At 47.0% G+C, this 20267-nt stretch overlaps 1 protein-coding gene across 6 annotated transcripts in view; it reads right to left on the bottom strand.

The window, feature by feature from the left end:
• The window catches only part of AP1B1 (adaptor related protein complex 1 beta 1 subunit), a 51542-nt gene extending 35086 nt beyond the window's left edge, over positions 1-16456 (bottom strand). For 3 of the 6 annotated variants that reach the window (XM_019539312.1, XM_019539314.1, XM_019539315.1), the window contains exons 1-2: positions 16402-16454; positions 1719-1781 (exon numbers count right to left, since the gene is read on the bottom strand). In XM_019539312.1, coding sequence (XP_019394857.1) covers positions 1719-1755 — 37 coding nt within the window. In that variant the 5' untranslated portion in view covers positions 1756-1781; positions 16402-16454. Of the gene's footprint in view, positions 1-1718; positions 1782-16401 lie in introns of all 6 variants that reach the window. The other 3 variants (XM_019539313.1, XM_019539317.1, XM_019539316.1) reach the window with 2 other exon arrangements.
• Between the last annotated feature and the right edge of the window lie 3811 nt (positions 16457-20267).

Genomic DNA, 20267 nt, shown 5'->3' with positions numbered 1-20267 from the left:
GAAGAAAGGAAGCACTAGGTAGCTGAACCTGCCAGCTGGACAGCACTGTGGAAGGGATCCCACTATCTGCCACCATTCCAGCAGCTAGGAGAGACTGGACCTCTCAACCAAATGGCTACCAAACCCCTCATCTCCTGCAAAAGGGCTGATCAGCACTTGCAAGTTATGAATGCAAACTCAATCCAGAGCCTCAGCTATAGTTATCACTTACTCCTACCTTGTTCTAGTAACAGAATCACAAAACCAAAATGAATCCCAAAATTGGGCAAGGGATGGTTTTCAGTGTTTAATTAGGCAGCTGTTCATGCTCTCCTAGCAGTTTAAGCAGTGAAGATTTGAGTCAACACAAGCAAGGACAATGGCCCAGTTGCTGATCTATAGCCTCGTGGTCTGTGCTTAAAGCAACACTGGCACTAAGTGAAATGCAGCAACAGCAATTGCAAAACAATCCTGAGTTCCAATCATTCTGACAGCACCATGAGCTGCTTTGGGGCCTAGTATGGACAATGACCCATCTTTAGATTGGGCCAAACATCCAGCCTGGAAATGGTGGGGGTGGAAAACAAAGACGGATAATACGAGCTAGATAAAATTCACTGTGCCCGCAGGCTCAGCAACTCAAGCGTTGAGGACCAACTCCCTCACTAAATCAGAATTTAGCAGTAGCACACGTGGCTATAAATGCCTGTGTGATTAAGACCACAGCAACAGAAGAATCTACTATAGTCATGCTGTATAAGCAACAGAGGGCTTTCACAGCTCTTAGTATGCTAGTTACTGGGATTACAATTACCCAAACCCCTGCTTTTAATCAGCTTTCCAACCTCACTGATCAAAGGTAAATAGTCTCTAGTAAAATAGATTGAGCAGCAAGTTACCAACATGCCTATTCATCATTTCCTTGGTCTGGCAGCTTCTTCAGTGTAGAAAACCCCCCCCAAAACTTAGCTCTTTAAATCCTTCTGACTTCCATTGCTGGTTCAGCAGTCAGTAGTTCCAGGCCCTGGCAGGACTTTCCTCCTCGCCATACCACCCTCCTAGTTCTAGTTATTAGGCTACCCAAGTGTGCCAAGGGAAGAGGCCAGTCTGACAGCTGCAACAATGGGTGTTACCATGCTGCTGAAACTGATAGAGAGAGACGGTAAAAAGGCTGGTCTCAGCTCATGCACAGGCAGCAGAGCCTGGGCAATGAACTGCCTTTGCCATACAGAAGCCTGGCAGCTACATCCTCAGTCTATCCAGTTTTTGGAAGCCTAATCAGTGGGTGGTTCCTTCTGCAGCTACAGAGTAGACTACCACAATATCTGCATGCACAGGGCTCCTCTGCCAGTTTAGCAAACTGGAGGGCAGAGTGTTCTGACTGAAAGCATCCATGCTGCCAGCTTAAGCTCTGTAAGCAAGGAAGGGAAAAAAAAAAAAAAGCTTCAAAAGCCATTAAACAGTTTATCTTCCCCCTCCCTGTTAACACCATGCAGCTACTAAAATTAATGAGTAAATGCAGCAAATAAAATAATTAAAAAAAAAGAAATTCTTCCTGCATCTGGACAGGGCGCTACCGCAGGGCTTAGCAAAGTTCTGGAACCAAGTCACACCAACAGTTTACGGCGGAGGGGAACTAACTGAACTTGTACCAAAACTCGGACAATGGCATCATCAGGGAGATGAACTGAAAGAACAAGGAGACACCACTGAAAGCATGAGAAGCCCCGCACAGTTACCTTTCTTTGTAGTAGTGAAGTACTTGGAGTCCGTCATTTTGGTCCCCGTTTTGCAGTGCGTCTCTGCAAAGAGAGGAGGCAGAGAAAGTTTACACCCTGGTCTTTCTGCTGAATTTGCAACAGCAGAGGAAGCCCAGGGAAGACAAACAAAGTGTGGGGGAGATTCAGCTCTTTCACAGGAAAGGCAACAAGGAAACCCACACGGTCTGCCTGTGTGCTTAACTGTCACAAGAGTTTTAAATGAGGAAGGCTGCAGCATATCTCCTCCCCTAGAGAGGGCATGTGTAGGGAAAGTAGTGCCACTTTCTCCTGCCTGGTCTATTCTGGCAGTTCTGCAGCAGCACTGGTTAGTAGTGGATTTAAGAAATCACTGCTCTGACACTGCTCCAGGACCCACGTCACCCAGCAGCTATGTTTCTCCTAGGAGTGACAACAGTGGAGGAGGCGGCCCAGCCTTTCACATGGTACCAACTCTGGTCTAACTGCCAACAGGGTACAGCTCAGCAGAAACACGGTGGATCAGAGAAGTGAAACTCCCCATCTGCTCTCAAAGGCAGCCTCCACCCATTTCAGAGACAGGCTCAACAGGCAAGAAAACTCCATTGCTTTTCTTTCATTTGGTCCGAGGGTACATGAAAATGCTGGTTTCTAATGCTCCTTCCAGGAACACAGAGCCTTTAGGAAGAAAATAAGAGATTACTGCCTTGCAAGCTTGATGGGAAATTAGTTAACTAGCCTGTTCATAGTAAGGGGGGGAAGGGGAGGGAAGATAAATCAATCAGCAGTTTCCCTGTGAACCACTTATTTCCTTGTCCAAGCCTGAAAGTTTTTTCCCCCCTAGTTGAGATCCTAAATTGAAAAGGGCCCCCTTCTCAATGTGGTACTTCACAACCAATTCACTTCTTCCCACCCCCAGAAAAGTGATACAGAATTAGCAAGTACCCAGGACCCTGCCAAGGAGGTCACGAGTCCTAGATTGAGTAATGCTGCTGGGGCAGAAGAAAGAGGACACTAAATCCTCCACCACTCCACACAGGAAACGGTTCTGAGAAGAAAGAGAGGAACCAAGCAAAAAAACAAACTGCTGACAGCAATTTCTATGGAATCCCATTATGGAATTTCTGCAGTAAATGTACAGGATAATCTTAGCTCAGAGTGCATAAATCTTCCCTACTAAATGCATCTGTAAGAGCCACTAACTTTTCAAGCAATGCTTCTTTAAAACTTTAAAAGCTGTCAAGTGTTCCAGGCCCTGGAATTTTTATAAGTAAGCACCAGGCTGGCACCCCTGGCACTCTGAAGGAGTCCAACACATACAAAATAGGCAGCCTTTTAGGAGGTGAGCTACATGGTTCCAGATTGTGTCTTCCTGCAATTACTTAACCTGTCCCTTTTTTTTACCTAGGATTTAAATCACAGAAACACACTCATTTCTAGGTCCTGTCAACAACCTAGAAGAGCAGAATGTGAGAAGGGCACCATCTCCAGGCTTGCCCCCAGAAGGGAGACTTTAAAAGTGTGCTAAGTCTGCTTCAGTATAAAGAGTAGTTTCAGCCTTGGAAAACCCAATACCGCTATTCTGTGCTAGCTAGAAAGAAACTGCTACAGTGAAATTAGACTACTCGATTTAGAAGCAAGATACAAGAAGGAAGCAAAACCAGATGAGAGTTATATATAATAGTAGAAGGTGCTTTCCTCTAAGCAAGAGGCAGCTGCTATAACCTCCTCCCTCCCCATTTTGAATGGACTAGTAAATCCTCTGAAGTTATGCAGTGGCATCCAATCTAGAGGAGTTTATACATCTCCAAGTGTTAGTACATTTAAATCTCCATTGCCACACAAGGCAGCTAAGAATCACCCCTATTTTGTAGGTGGCAATGAAAGCCAGGGATCAAAACAAGATGCAGGGCTAGCAACAAAACAGATGTCCTGATTGACCAGAACACAGAAACAAGATGGCTAGTGATTGACACAGGTAAGAATGGCCTAGGGTAGTAGATGCTGGCTTTTCTGGGGGTTGGGGACAGAAGAAGGTGAAGAACTGCAATAAGGAATATTAAGATACAACTGTCACAAGGCATCGTTTCTTGTTTGGTATGCCAGACGCCAGCTCCTCAGTCCCTCTGAAAAGCCAGAAGCCCCATGACCCTAAGTGTTCTGGTTTCGAAGCACTCCAGTCTTCTCTTTCTAGGAAGAGAAAGAAAGGGAAACAAACTGGTATGTTCAGTGTCTTCTTCCCTAGGCTACCAAGGAACCAGTTACCCCTTATCAGTTAAAGTGGTGACACAAGCTATCAAATTATGCTGCAGCATACTCCTGCACCTCACCGCAGATCTCCTGTTCCTTGTAGCCAACAAAAGGAAGGATTTGCTGTAGCCACCCCCCCCCCAATAGATTTATACTGCTTTATCATGCAATGCTTACAAAAAGACTTGCTTTATTATCCTTAGTTTACAACAGAGAATGGCCCGTGTGGTTATGTAAGCACCTGAAATTTTTTCATCTGGGTCCATCAGCTGCACCAGCAGGTCTCTCCCCCTTTTGATTTCTGGTCTCTGGGCTTTTCAGCCTTTGCAATCCACACTTATACTGCTTCTGCTCCTATTCCCCATAGTCCCCACCAACAAGGGCCATAACCCACCCCTTTTCTGTACAAGCCCCTGAACTTCATGGCACCAAAACCAGGTCTCTGAAGCAGTCCCAACCAGGCAATTCCTTCCTATACACTGATGTAGGAGCTGTAGGCTGAAGTGTTGCACTTAAACCTTGGCAAAAGCAGGACAAATACTGCAAGGAAAAGGTGCAAGACCTGGTTCTGGGAAGTATCCAAAAATAAACTAGGATCACCTGTTGTGACCTTGCTCTCAGCTTCCTGCTTCTGCAGTGGAGCCTACCTTGGTTTTGCTATCAACATGAGACATGGCCAATTCCTTCAAGAGTAGAAATAAGCAAAGCAAGTACCTTAGTGCCTGGCAGCAGTTCGAAAAGAAGCTCAGAGGTTTAGAATCTGTGACTACACCTACAGCCCTGTGTGCAATGCTGTGTGCTATAACCCCAGGAAGATTGGATGGACAAGGGTAATGAGGCATTACTGCCTTACAGAGACAGCAGCTAGGAGCTTAAATAGGACATGACTGATTTTTATATAGTACTAATGAAGGTGGATGATAAAAAGCCCGGTCTCTGGGTACAGTGCAAAGCCAGAAGCCAGCAACAAGTTTTGGAGGATTGCCTAGCAGGGAAGACAGGCAGTGGAGAAGATGCCTATGTTAAGTGTTACTAAATGCTCATGCAGGTAGTCACAGGCTTGCAAGGCTTCTCTTCAGTCAGTATTCGAGACTGTGCAGCAGTCTTTCCACACCCACTCAGATGAGGATCAAGCATTCAGAGAGCAGACTGACTTCCAGCACCACTGCTAGGTCTCCACTTCCAATTCCATGCTCACATCTGAAACAAACCCAAGAGGGGCTATGCATGTACCCAGGGCCCATTCATCTTCCCTTGCTTTTCTAACAGCAGACTACACTGGTATATTATTTGCTTTGGTTTTCTCTGCAGACATGGATATTGGGAATAAACTGCCTCCTAGTTTCACACAGGCACTTTCTATGGCAGAAAAATGACAATACTAAAGCAACTGACAATTTTTTTGTACTTCATGCAGCTGCACTTAAACAGGGTCTGTGCGTAAAAATCAAGAGTCAAAACTGACACCAGCCCTAGCAGAAAAGCTACTTGTGCCCACTCCTGGCTGGCAGGATGCCAGTTAAAGCCTTCTCCCTCCTTCCCAGTGAGCAATTGATAACTCCGGCATCTTAATGAAAGCATAGGAAGTTTTCCCAAGCTGCAAGAGCTACTGGTCAGATCAGAACAAAGTCAGAAGCTGTGTTTACCCCCACTGTGGAATTGTGCTCTGCTAAGGAGTGCTAGGGTATGGGAACACGAACATCAATGCAGAAAAAGCCACAAGTGCTATAGCTAGAACTACGCAGTGCTTCTCTAGCCAGCAGCAGCTGCCAAAACCACAAGCTCAGGTATCATATGAAACTGTTTAATGGCAAAGAGCCCTACAACCAGAGAAGTCTGCCTCTTGAAACAATCTACAACTGCCCAGTTCAGCCTTCTGATAAAGTGGATAAGAGCACAGCCAAGAAAGTCTTTGGGCTCCAAATGTACACCAGCTGCAAGAAGGAACCTCTGTGAAGCCTTTTCCTAGCATGCTAGATGCAACTAGAAAACTAAGGGGAAGCCTGACTGCCACTGAGCTGCTGGGTGAGCCTGACCAAATAATTTTTCATCTGTGATGGATGCTGTTTCACCCATCAGCCTCCAGCTTGCATCATGTGTATGCACTCTGGAGAAGGGACTTGCTAAGCCTGGGCAGCCTGAAGTACAAGAAGGCTCCTTGTACTATCAAACTATATCTAGGCCCTTCCTGACTTGTGTTGCTTCAAAAGCGATGGGGAGGTGGGGGAGGGGACGGGAATGGTTTCTATCTCCTCCATCCCTTTCCCTCCCAAAGACAAAGGAAAAAAAAATTGCTTTGGAATGATCTAAAGCTCTACAGAGTTAAGTCACCAAAGGCTAAACCAGGTGAAAGAATAACTACATGGCAGGAGTGTAGCTAAAGTTTGAGTGGGAGGAGAAGAAAAGCTACACCCACTTGGTTAACTTGTCACTGTCAACACACTAGTCTCCACAACTAACCAAATCCCAGGAGGTAACCAGAACAGTTGCACAGTTCCAGCAGATTTCTGTAACCAACTATACTAGCCAAGACTGGAACAGGGCTCACATTCTGTCTGCCCCCCCCCCGCAGATTTCAGTCTCCATAGGGCAAACACAGGGTCGTTTAGCCTTTTATACTAGGATTTTGCATGCAACAGGATAGAATTTGCCATTTTCCAATCCTCAACCCCGGTGAAGGCAGGGACAGTACATGATGCTCTTGACTGTGCACAAAGCTTGCTAGTGCACTCAGGAAGCTGATAATGAGCTATATGTATACCTACTTGATGGAGGTGCCACAGATGTGAATGGTTTTATGTTAGAAACAGATTTAGCACAGTGTCCCAGAGGCTAAGCTTCTGGATGTGTGCCAAGTTGTTTCCATCTTCTTTCCCACCAGGCCATGGAGGAAACAGCTTCTGGTAAGCAGAGTCCTTTCAATCACTAGAAAGCTCTCAAAGTTAGCCAGCCACTATGTCCCCCAGCCACTGAGGAGCTGCTCACGGGAACATGACCCCTTCCTTCTGAACAGCAGGAGGAATTTCTGGGGAGGGAGTCCATCTCCTGAGCACTAGGGAGAATGGTCCCCACAATAACAGCCTCTTATCTTGCCACATGCATCTTTGGGTGGCAGTAGAGATGGTGAACGCCAATGACACTAGGCAGTGGAGTCAAAAACAGGGACCAGCTCCTGGGAAAGAGAAGGGAGCAGCACCCTATCGAAGTGAGACTGGATGCAAGTCTAACTCTCAGAGCACCAGGCAACAGATCACTTAACTCTCAAAGCTAAAAGTATTTTTCAGTAACCACTTCTTTATGGGACAGCCCAGATGTGGAGCTACTGTACAACACACATGGCTGTGAGTAAGCCCATTTTGCAGGGTATGCACTTGTCCAAGCTAACTAGGAAACTTTCCCAGGCAAGTGCCAATGTTCTACCCAAACTAGGCATTCTCTTTGGAGGAGCTGGATTTCCTCAAAAATCTAGCCTCCAAAATGCCTTTTCTTCTTGGATCTACAGCAAGATCCGACAAGACTCCAAACTTTTCACTGATGCTACTGGTAGCCCCACTGTCAATTCCACCCTAGCATGCTTGCGATTTTTATGCTCTTCCTTGCTGCTGCTCAAAGCTGTTCCTCAGAGGTGATAATGCTAATGGAGGCTGGGAATGGGGAAGCCAGCACAGTACAAACAGCTTCCCCTTAAAGGGCCCAGGAAGCTTAAGGTACTATTCACCTTCTGCACACGAGATGAAGCTGGGGCAAGGCTACCAAGCCAGAGATCAATACAAAGAGAGAAAGCTTCTTTAAGTCCCAAGACAGAATGCTTGAAGGCTTCTTAGAGCTTCTTAGATTTTGCCAATAGCCAAGGAAGGGAGGAGCAGATTTTGCACATGGCTGTGTTTCTGGACACTGGGATTTTCATATTTTCCTTCTTAACCTACCAGCTTAAGTCCTTTGGCTTCCTGCTTGCTCTGCCATACCTGAAAATATTAATAGCCAGCAAAGAGATAAAGAATAGAGTGTAGGAAGAAGAAGGAAATGGACCCTGAAAACAGCCAGACAAGATTGCACTGTCTGTTTAGAAAAGACCAGATCTTAGTGTGACACCAGGAATGGAAAGTAAATCGAGATTTAGAGCTCCTCTAGTGCAATCTGATTATCTGCTCTAAGTTACAACTGAAGTCTGTCTAATGGTTTCATTCAGAGAGGCAGGAAGGTGCGGCTATAGTAGCTCAGGCCCTCAGAAGCCAATGTCAATCATAAAAATCATTTAAAAAAAAAAAAAAAAGAAAAAGAAAAAGAGGATTGGAGGGATCACAGGAGGTCATCTAGTCCAACCCCTGCTAAAAGCAGGACCATTGCAACCAAGGCTTTGTCTAGCTGGGTCTTAAAAGCCTCCAAGGATTGAGATTCCACAGCCTCCCTAAGTAACCTGTCCCAGTGATTTGCTAACCTCCTCACAAGAAAGTTTCTCCTAATATCCAACAAACTTCTCTTGCTGCGACTCGAGACCATTGCTCCTTGTTCTATCATCTGCCACCACTGAGAAAAGTCTACTCCATCCTCTTTGGACCACCCCCCCCCAGGTTGAATTGAAAGCTGTTATTAAACCCCCCTTACTCTTCTCTTCACACTTCTCACCCTCAGGCTATCCTCAGAAGTTGTGCGCTCCAGCCCCCTCACCATTTTCATTGCCCTGCACTGGATTCTCTCCAATGTGTCAACAGCCCTTTAGTGCGGGGCCCAAACCTGGACCCAGGACTAAAGATGTGGCCTCACCAATGCCAAAGAGAGGGGGAGAATTACTTTCTTCGATCTGGGACCACTCCTGCTAACGCAGCCCAGTATGCCATTACTCTCTGCAACAAGGGCACACCGTTGGCTCATACTCATCTTATCGTCTGCTGTAACCCCTAGGTTTTTTTCTGTAGAGCTACTGCTTAGTCAGTCCCCAGCCTGTACCAGTGCATGGGATTGTTCCATCCTAAGTGCACCATGTTGCACTTGTCCTTATTGAACCTCATGAGACTTCTTTTCACCCAATCCTTCAATTTGCATAGGTCTCTCAATCTACTACTCCACACAGCTTGGTGTCATCTGCAAACTTGCTGAGGTACACCTTATTCCATCTTCCAGGTTGTTGAACAAAACCAACCCCAGGACTGATCCCATAGCACTCTGCTTGATACCAGCCACCAAGTAGACATTGAGCCATTGATTACTACCCTTTGATCCCAATGATCTAGCTAGTTTTTTTGTTTGTTTGTTTGTTTTGGGGGGGGGGGTTAATCCACTTTACAGTCCATTCATCCAACCCGTACTTCCTTAGCTTGCTTGCAAGGAAGTTGTGGGAGACCATATCAAAAGCCTTGCTAAAGTCAGTAACTAGTAATTAAATTTGAGTCCTGGATAATGGTAACACAGAGATGAGGCTAGGATCCCTACCAGGTAAGGGGAATGACATGGTGTATTTATTCAAAAATAAGTGGTGCATTTATTTTTGAACAAGCAGGCAATATGAACAGGGTAGAAGCATGCAGACTATACCCAAGCACAGCGATCCAACAATGATAACAGAGGTAGTGTATTACATCAGGAGGCAGGGTCATTCTACATTCATTGATTTTTTAGAAGCTCTTAATAAAGAGATAGTTTAGTTTTGCAATCTACTGAGTTAGTGTGCATCTTCAGTGGGATTAGAACACAATAACTGTACTGGCATACTGCAGCAGTACTTTGAAAGCCAGTCCTGAAGCATGCTTAGAAAAGGCAAGCTTATGAAGTGGAAAACTTGGTTTGAAATAGGGAGAGAGGGAATCAAAGGACATATTTGCTCTAACATGGAAATCTGCATATTGGCTACCATGCTATTGTCTAAAGCAAAGGGCTGGCAATGGGGAAGAGGGAAATGCTGGCAGCATGGACTTGTAAGAGGAGTGATGAGGTGCTTAAAGCCAATGAGCAAGATGACAAACAACTATGCAGGTGAGATAAATACTCCCTCTTCTAGCTGCACATAAGGTGCAATCAAAGTCAGGATCAACAGCACTGTTTCATGAAGGTAGCAAAGCTCTCTTTATTAAAGCCATCTGCCTTGTAAGAAGCCTATAAAGCCTCCATGAGCCATAATTACAATACACAAAAGGCAAAGTCTAAGAAAATTCCATGGCAATTACATGGAGAAGGGATGTCAAGTCTTCACAGCTTGTTTCAACTCAAAGGGGCCTAAAACACTAATCAATATCAATCTTACATGGAGAGGAGCAAGAGCTCAAGCTAAAGGAAACAAAATAAGCTGTCACAGGAGGGGATGGAAGCCCTCCAAATGAGTGATAACTGGTGTGGCGTAAGCAACTCAAGAAAACCCATTGCCTTCCTAGAACAAGTCAAGAAAGATAAGCCCAGATAAGCAAAAGCTTTTGATAGAGATAAAATACAGCTATGCTGGAAAAAAGGAGGGCTGCAGAAGGGAAGTCATCAGGTAAGGAGGGTCTATTACATTCCATGCTAGGCTATACAACAGGCATGATATCAAGTGATCCAAGACTACACATGGCACACTGCTGATACATGACCCCTACCTACAGGATCTAACCACGGCTCCTGGCACTCCAGGTGGAAGCCACAGGTAGCCATGCACAATCAGGCCAGGAGGGAAGCTGCATGCCTACATGCTGGGCTGGCTTCATGCCAGCATGTGGGGCTCCCAGCACTGCAGGTAGGAGCCACGCACTGTTGGCTTGGGCTAGGCTGGCTCTGGGCCTCCATGTGTGGCTCCCCGCTGGAGTTCCAGGAGCCCCACCTAGAGGTATGGAGCCAGTATGGCCTGATGGCATGCGATTCCCCATGGCTCCTGGCAATCCAGTGGGAGCCACACAGCACTGGGCCACCATACACCATTGGGCCTGGCTGGCTCTATGCTGCCATGTGCAGTTCTTGGAACTCAGCTGGAGCCACGCACTGCCAGGGGGCTCCACCTACCATGGGCCACGAGTGCCCCAAGGGTCTGCCATTCACTGCTGCTGCCGGCAGGGGCTTTGCGCCATGGGGTTGGAGGCGAGGGTGTGTGGCAAGAGGCCCACACATGTACCCCACAAGCCCTGCACCCACCCCATACAAGAGAAAGATTTTATTTTGAACTATTATGCAATCACCTCTATATAAATCACACACACCAGGACAAAAATATTTTTTGAAATAAAATTAAAATGTTATAGTAGGTGTTAGATTTTTAGTATAAGATTTGTTTTTTTCCCAGATCCAAGATGGGAACCCCCACTCCAAAAAGGAGTACTTGGGGAGGGCGGGGCAAGGGGGACTTCCAGTGGCAAAGTCAGGAGTTAGAGGCAGGACTTCTGGCCCTGAGATGGCGACCAGGGGGTGGGGCACCTGTCAAGAGGTGGGGCTACTCTTGCAGTTCTCAACAGCTCACCAAAGCTTGTTAAGCAGCCCTCCAGCAAAAAAGCCCACCCTGGAGCTAGAAAGATGCTGATACTACTCACCACCTTAAGCACCTGGCACTAAGTCATAAAACTATTGGGTGTAAGGTCCAAGATAAATGTTTCCACATAGTAGGATTGGCATAATTCCAGCTAGGGCTTGAAGACTACTATAAGCCTACTTTGAGGAGATGCCTGCAAGTGGTCACGACCTTGAGTTCATTTCAGTTCCTCTGGCACATCTGAAAATTGAAATTATTAACACTGAGTCTGAAAGAATTTCCAGTTCAGTTCAATTCCTACCTTCTTTTATTCCCATCTATTTTCCTCTCCCTGTCCTACAGGACAGCAGACTCTTAAACAGCTACTGATATTTGTGGCAGATGTGACTACATTTTCATGAGCAATAGTTTGAACCCAAGAGGTACCAAGACCTTGTGCTCCCAATAACCCCAATCCAATAGTCAGGCTTTGTTTATCAAATACAGCAAAAGCTCTTATCTGGCATCCCCCGGGAATGGGGGATGCCGGTTAATCAGATGTGCACCGTCTGGTGCACTCCCTGGTGTCACTGGCATTGGTGCCAAGGGACAGGGAAGGAGGCCCCGTGCAGGCTGCTTTGCCCCAGGCTGTGGGCCGAAGAAGTGACAAAGTAAAGCTCAGCTTGCCATGGCAAAACTGAAAGTCCCCTGGAAGTGGTACTTCCAGTTTCACTTTTGCCGCATCCTTCAGATGACAGTTAGTAGAGTTTTCTGGCTAATAAAGTGCCGGTTAACACAGCTTTTGCTGTACTTACAAATATAGATCCAATTCAGAAGAGGTTTGAGCACTGACTGCTGTCTTTGGCTACTGTTCAGTTCCAAAGCTAGACTATTTCTAGTAGTACTATGACATCTTCATACTGTGGAGGCCCCCAGTTTCATCTAAATATAGTTTGATTTTTTATTTTTATTGCTTCAATGTCCAATTTGTAGTTCTAATTGGAGAGGAAGGAGGGGGAGAATAAGAGGACAAAGAGATGCACAGGAATTGGCAGACAAGGGGCCTAAAACTGTTTTTAAAAATGTAGCCAGTTTTCCAAGTGAATCAGTGTTCCTTTGATGTCAGTCATGAAATATTCAGCTTTACAAGATCCCTTATCTTTTGATCTAAAGAACAGCATCCCCTGCACATACATCTTGAGTCTGTTAATAAAAGTGGATTTAGTCGAACATCTGGCTGCCAGGGTAGCCACATGAAAGAGCCAAGAATCAGTTTGATAGAACCTTTCAGAATATGCTGCTCAGAAAACCAAGCAGCAGATTTCCTAGTTAATGGAAAGCACAGTGGACATCTTGTCACAATCAGTGAGGATGGCAGAAAACCATGGAAGTACCCAAAGCATCTTCATATTAATAGAATGAATTGTGCAAGACAACTAAGCTATGCACCAAAAACGGCCATAAACTGTAAATGCCTCAAATGCTTTACTCTGTCAGTCAGACTAGGGACCTACCCAAATCGCAGCAGCAGTTCACAGGGCAACAGTGCCTTTAATCAGGCTCTTTTCACCACACACCCCCTCCCCTACCAGAGTGGCTGAGCAGCAATTAGTGCTGCAACTTTTGCCTCAGTCACTCAATGATGGTGTGGGGCAGCAAAAAGAACAAGATTTAAGGTGCTGTGAACTTCCACAGGGAAGTAACTAGGTCCCTATCAATGGGCAAGCCGTTCAGTGACAATAGGTAGGTCCCAAAAAGATTATGATCTTAATAAGTCATCTATTAACATCCTCCGACACCCACAGAGAATATCTAGTGTGTGGCAGTGCTATACACTAGAGTAGGGTTTGAAGAAGATTATCACAACACAAGCAAGTCTTCTCTAGAGCTCCTAACACTGTTACCACCAGGAGCAACAGAAGGAGTTTTAAAGAAGAGTCTAAACAGCCTTAGCGAGAGACAAAACAAAGCCCTGAAGAGTAAAAACACTCTTTACTAGCATCATGGTTAGAACACTGATCTTCAACCTCTGGATAAACAGACAGACCTGAATTTGGTATCTGGCTGGAAGGAGTATATTTTGGTTACATTCCAAGGCAATATTCAAAATAGCAGCTTTCTTTGTCAAGGTGAGCTGTAAACCATGCCCAGATGGACAAATGGAAGTCAGCACCATGATAAGCTTGACCCTTTGGCTCACCATAAAGCAGACATCCTCACCATCAACACAATACCCTTCATTCTCAGGCTATCTGTACATGAAGGAACATGTAGCAGGACTGAAGACTGCTATTATTTACACAGGAGTCATCCACCCCCACTGAGAAAGTTTAGCACAAGAACATGGCTTCAGGACTGAAGGCAGTAGCAACTTATCCAGAGAGAAAGTCAACATCTATAAGCCTGAAGTCAAGACTATATACAATAAATTAGGAGTGCATCAGAAGATATTTTCTTGGCTGATACCAATAGCCAATTATTCACCAGGCATATCAGCTGATACTGATCCAACAGCGGATTTACAGGAGCACAGCCAGGCTGTGTGGAGAGCAGCACCCTGGAAGTAAGTCTGTGGAGGGGAAAGCGCATGGGGGGGGGAAGATCAGGGCCCCCACGGTGAGGGAAAGTGGGGCAGGGAGTGGGACAGAACTGCAAGCAGCTCATCCAGAGGGTCAGTGTCCCAGCACTTAAAAATAGCAGTGGGGTTGCTTGAACTAAAGCTCATCAAATGAGCTTTAGTTCAAGTGCTACCACCACTATTTTTAAGCACAGGGATGCTTTTAGGAGCAGAGCCAAGCAAGGTGAGGGTGGATGCAGACCACCCACTCTGAGTTCAGGGCTTTCCACCCTGCTGCCTTTGCCCTGGGAGCTCTGCTGAACCATGTCCCCTGCCCACCCAGCAGCAAGAGGCACAACTCACCTGCCACTGCTGCCAGATGGGATGGGGATGTGCAGCCAACATGCGGCTCCTCAGGCAAAGGCAGCAGTGCAGGAAGCCCTGAGCCCAAAGCAAGCAACTTGCCTCTGCTCCATCACCCCAGGCATGCATGGGTCTGGGGGAGCACATGCCCCATCACACCTCTCCCAGGGGTGCATGTAGCAGCAGGGAGCCACTCCCCACCCCCTGGATGAGCTGCCTGCGGTTCTGTCCCGCTCTCTGCCCCAGCCCCAGAGTCCCACTCGCCATCCTGCCTGGGCAGCATCCCCAGCCCCAGCCCTTCCCTCACTGTGGGGGCCTTCACCTGCCCCCCACCCATACCCCTTCCCCTCTACAGACTTACCTACAGGTCACTACCCCCCATGCTGCCCAGTTATGCTCCTGGCTGCCTGCATGCATGTGGTGACCAGAAAACCCAGCCAAAAGGCGTATTTTATTTAATCGGTACTTCTATGCAACTAAATTTCTTTTGCTCTGGTTCTATTTTAGGTTTCTCTTGGCTGTGACCTCTGATTGCCAAATAGTGTTGCACATCTTGTGTTACTGGTTGCACTTCTAATTCTAAGAACTGCTTTCCTCCCAATGTGAGGACCATTACATGGACAGAGTAAACACAAAGGTCATAAGTTGTTTCCACAGAACTATTGCCTTCAACCAACCCAGTGGCACTACAAAGAGAAAGCCATAGTACAAGTGATTTTTCACATCACACAGTTCAGTGAACAGCCAGATAGTAACAGCATATTGCAAGTAAGTCATACTGATTTGTTATCTTAGCCAATATCACCCTTCATCGTGTAATAAACTCCAGGCTGTTTACCTTCAAATCATTATTAAGAATTTCATTCTCCCACTGAGGCCCCACAACACAGCAGCCTGGCATTAGAAAGACCTTGCAGCACCTGCTCACAGTCTAGTAGGCTCCACAAAGAGGAGAAGCACAGAGGTTGATGGCTTCATAAAATGAATGATTCATGTCACTGACTTCATTTGATGGCAGGGAAGTGAAACATCTCTCCTCGCAACTCAGCTTTCACTGCTCTTATACACAAGGGGAAAAAAATCTCCCACTTACCAGCCAATTTTATACACCCACACAAGACCAAATCTTGACAAGAGCTGCAAGAATGTGTTAGCTATCATCACAGGAAGGAGGAGAGAGTTACAGCAGGAACACATGGGAAGCTGACAGCAAACCTGGAGGTCTACCTGGGCTGCTGCTTGTAGAAGCAAGCATGAATTTGAAGCCTGGGGGGCTGCTGCACTCTGTACAAGAGATCAGGTTTAGAGTTTCAAATCCTGCTTCTCAAGAAGTGAAGGGCTTATAGGCTGCTTGCAGGCCAGCTTGAAGTTTTAGTTACAGATATCAGGCCAGTTTGGCCTTGCAGGGAAAGACAGTCACGCATTATACACACTGCCTTACATTCAAAAGCTTGTCTAGCTTAACCCACCTCCCTAGTCGGTCCAAGAAGTGACAATGCCCTAAGAAGCCCTTGCCTCTTGCATAATTTCTAGACTATCGCAGCAACAACACTGCTGTTACGCTGCCACCACCCTCCACATACAGGAGTGCCAGCAGCACTGGACATGCAGATAGCACAATACTCTGCTCACCCGGGACCGTTACTGGCTGTGCCAAGGGCCTAGAGCAGCAAGACCACAGCTCTCTTCTGAAAAGAGGGGTTTAAGGAGCAGGCAGGAGACGCCAGAGACCGCACGGGTGCAACAGGGTGGGGGAGCCGGGAAGCTGGACCCTGCCCCTCTAAGCCACAGGCAAAGTGACCGCAGCTCCCCAAGGAGGCAGCCCTACTCCGACCCCCGGCCGCAGACACGAGAGCAGCGATTCCGAGCCGGGGCCGCGCAGCCCGGGAAGCCCCAAGAGCCTCTCGCGGGTGGGTGCCCGCAGCGCCACACCAGGGTGCGGGGCAAGCCTAAGCACGAGGCGCCCCCGGAGGGGCCGGGGCTTCCCGCGCGCCCAGACGTCCAGCTCCGTCCCGCTCCCGACACTTCCTGCCCGGGCGCCGCAGCCCGACCGCGAGCGACTCCAGCCCCGCCACCCGCACAAGTCACAGCGGCGGCAGCTCCGCTCCTACCCGGCGGCCCACTGCTGCTGCTCCAACTGCGGCCACCGCTGCCCCGGCCCAACGGAAGTGAGAGCGCGGAGCTGAAGCGCTTCCGGGTGACGCGCGGGGGGCGGGCTTGTGGGAGGGAGTGGGCGTGTCCCGCGTCCTGCTCCGCTCCACTGGGCCGCGCGGCGTAGCGCTTTGCAGGCGGGCCGGAGGCGGCGCAGAACCGCCGGGTGCGCCGCGGCCCCAGGTCCATGCCCCAGTGCCGGGGCATTCGGGGGCTGTGGGGCACCACAGACCCGCTCCCGAGCTGTAGGTGGGGCGCGGAGGATGGGTGGCAGGACTGTCCGACCCATGCACAGGCCCCGCGTTCATCTGGCCTGCGGCAGGGCAGAGACCTGCGCACCGCTGCTTGACTTCCAAAGAAAAACCTACAGCCCTCCCTCTATTGCCGTTGGTGCAGCCCAGTAAGGGAGGAGACTTTAAAGACAGGGATATGTGGTATTTAGTAAGGAGTAAATGAACGCTGGGTTAGAGTCCTGTGTCCGGTTTTGGGGGCCCCACTACAGAAAGGATGTGGACAAATTGGAGAGACCCCAGCAGAGGACAGTGAAAATAGTTCGGGGCCTGGGGGACATGACTTCTGAGGAGAGGCTGAGGGACCTGGGCTTATGTAGTCTAGACAAGAGGAGACTAGAAGGGGATTTAATAGCAGCCTTCAACTACCTGAAATGGGGTTTGCAAGCAGATGGAGCTGGCCTGGTCTCAGTGGCGGCAGATGACAGAACAAGGAGCAACGGTCTCAAGTTGCAGCAAGGGAAGTTTAGGTTAGATATTAGGAGAAACTTTCTCACGTGGAGGGTAGTAAAGCGCTGGGACAGGTTACCCAGAGAGATTGGACTCTCCATCCTTGGGGGCTTTTAAGACCTGGTTAAACAAAGCTTTGGCTGGGATGATCTAGGTGGGGATGGTCCTGCTTGGAGCAGGGGGTTGGACTATATGACCTCCTGAGGTCCCTCCCAGCCCTCATTGTGATTCTATGACTTTACTCTGTAGTAGAAGAGAAGTGGAGACATGATGCAGAGCCTTATACTAGTGTAACTCACACTGGCATAGTTGCCCTGCAGAAAGTGAGGAGCATCTTCTAGACACCTGCATAAGTTAAACTGATAGACTAATTCAGTGGTGCTCAACCTTCTAGTCCTTCAGGCTGGATCACATGGACAGGTTTGGTTTATGGGGCTCCCCACAGGCCCGGAAGTTTGGTGGCAGGGGAATGGCAGCAATGTTAATTGATACGGCTCTGGAAGCCACCAGTAATGCTGCCACTGCTCCTGCTGTTCAATTTCCAGACCTGTGGGGAGCCCCATGGGTCAGATGACAAGGTCCCATGGGCCAAAGGTTGCGCACCACTGGACTAGTCTTAGGTCTGCTCCTCTAGTTAGTTTAATCCCAGGGCAGTCTTTTGGTCAAAAACAGTTTAGCTCCCCTTCTCCCTAGCAGCTAGGCACTGCAACAGCTCTTACCATGGGTGGCTAGTCTGGAAGAGCTGGTCCTGTGTCTTTTTGCTATGCAGTAAATTCCAGAGTACATTATTCTCACATTGTATCATGTGCTTGTGCCCTCAACAAGTAAGAAATTAACTACAGATAACAGAGCCATAGACTTGCTTCCCCAGCATTTCCACCCATGGTTTGGAAGCACAGTCAAGAACATGAGAATTGCTATTGTCTGTCAGATGTATGGTCCAGTTTGCCCAACTCCTGGGCCACACAAGGGCAGAGTGTGGATGCCGAATGGGAGAGTATCTGGGTGTGACCAAGGTATTTTTCCACTGTTCCTCTCTCACTTGCAGCCTCCAGTATTTAAAGTCTAAGAAGTTCTGATTCAGAGGCTGTAGCCCTGACTCCTGTTTGTGCTCAACGACTACGGATGTGCCTTTCCTCCAAGAATCTGCCCAATCCCCTTCTGAATCCGTCTAAATTGTCAGCTTCCACAACACCTTGTGGCAAGAAGTTCCACACTAATTGTAAGCTGTGTGAAAAATAGCTTCTTTTTGTTGGTTTTAAACTTAGTGGCTACTCACTTCATTTTGTGACCCCTAGTTCCTGTATTGTGAGGAGTGGCCGTGGCTACATGAGATGCTGACTGTATATCCATGCAAGCGCAGTAGCATTGCATGGCAACAACCGTGGTGCAATGCTACTGTGCAGTTTTATTAAGCTACTGCACAGTAGTGTCACAAAAAAACTGTTCGTTGGTGCTACAGTGCAGTAACTCGGGTTACTGTGCAGTCAGCATCTTGTGCAGAGGTGGCCAGTAAATAATAAATCCTGTTTACTTTCCCTTCACCGTTTAGCATTTTGTAAATCTTTATCATGTGCCCCCTTCCTGCCAAGTGTCTTTTCTAAACTGAGTAAGCTTCAAAGTTGTTAAAACGTATAGGTACTTGGGTGTGATATTTACAGCTTTTCCATCATGGAAACACTACATTCAGTCAGTGAAAGCTAAGGCAGCCCAATCGGCAGTGGCCATAAAGAAATGTTATGAAACCATAGCAGGACAATCAGTCCAAGCTCCCATATTAGCACATAAAGCCAAAGTTATGTCTCAGATCCTGTATGGTGCTGAAGTATGGGGCTATGTTGCCAGTAATGATGTAGACATACCTCAGAATAAGTTTCTCAGGGCTCTTATGGGTCTTCCTCCTCCAACTTCCACATCTTTCCTGAGATGAGACGGGATTAGATTCCATTGTAACTAATTATTATTAGGATGGCAGGATTCTGATTTAAAATCCTGCCTCTTCTACCATCTCGTCTGCTCAAATTGTACTATATAGAAGACATAAAAAATCTCCCTTCACTTCAATCTCCCTGGCTAGCTTTTCTCTCTCGTACTTTTGCATTTTCTGGGAGGGGACATTATGTCAAAAACAATGAAAGACTCTTCTTCCCCAGAGAAAAGGTCTGGGTTTTCCAGAGGCTCCGAGATATTGCCAGGCAGAATGATTTTCCAGTGGCCAGGGCTATCTGCATCACCCCTCTTTATATTCTTTGAAAATTAGATTGGGGGAAGAAAGGTATTTATAGCTGCATCTCAAAAATAAATCGTACGCCTCTTTGACTAGACTCTGGACTGAACAGAGGCCCACAGCTATTTTGGCTGGATGTAGACTTTTCATTCCAAGGGCTAAAAGATGTTGCCCAGCCTGTCTAGGAATTTTGGAAACGCTATTCGTTACATCTTAGAATGTCCTGTATATAATGACATAACGGGAAAGTATTTATCACCGTTCTTGCAGAAATTGACCTCTTAAATAGAGAGAAATTAATATGGCTCCTCCAGCAAACAGATCCATATTTAGTAAACCATCTTGCAGTTTTGGCTTACAAGACTGAAGCGATCAGAATTAAACATCCTTTACTATTGATATGACTGATAAACTTTATCACTATATTTGTTTTTTACTGTGTTAATTCTGGACCTATGCACAACACTTTTATAGACTCATGATCTGATTTATCACCATATTTGTACTTGATTATGTTAATTCTAGGAGTAGGGATAATGCTGTTATAATGGTTGGCCCTATTTTATTATTATACTTGCATTTCTGTGATTTTTATTTAAATTTATATTATGGCTGTCTGTCTGTTATGTTGTTTTTGGGAGCATGGCTTTCAGCCAGAATCCTTAATAAATTGAATTTAATTGAAACTGAGTAGGCCTTACCTCTTTAGTGTCTCCTCACATGGAATCCTCCCCATATCACTAATTATGAGTAAGGGTAGTGGTATGGAGGGATTCTTACACTAAGAAGAGTAAGGGAAGCAACAGGGGGTCACTGGGAGACTCTGGGACAGTGATCTAGAGCAGTGGTGCTAAGCTCG

Source organism: Crocodylus porosus, unplaced genomic scaffold (genome assembly GCF_001723895.1).
Source record: "Crocodylus porosus isolate Cpor-Errol unplaced genomic scaffold, CroPor_comp1, whole genome shotgun sequence".
Taxonomy (NCBI): Eukaryota; Metazoa; Chordata; order Crocodylia; family Crocodylidae; genus Crocodylus; species Crocodylus porosus.
Note: the sequence above shows the minus strand (reverse complement) of the source record. Positions and strands in the feature narration are given on the sequence as shown.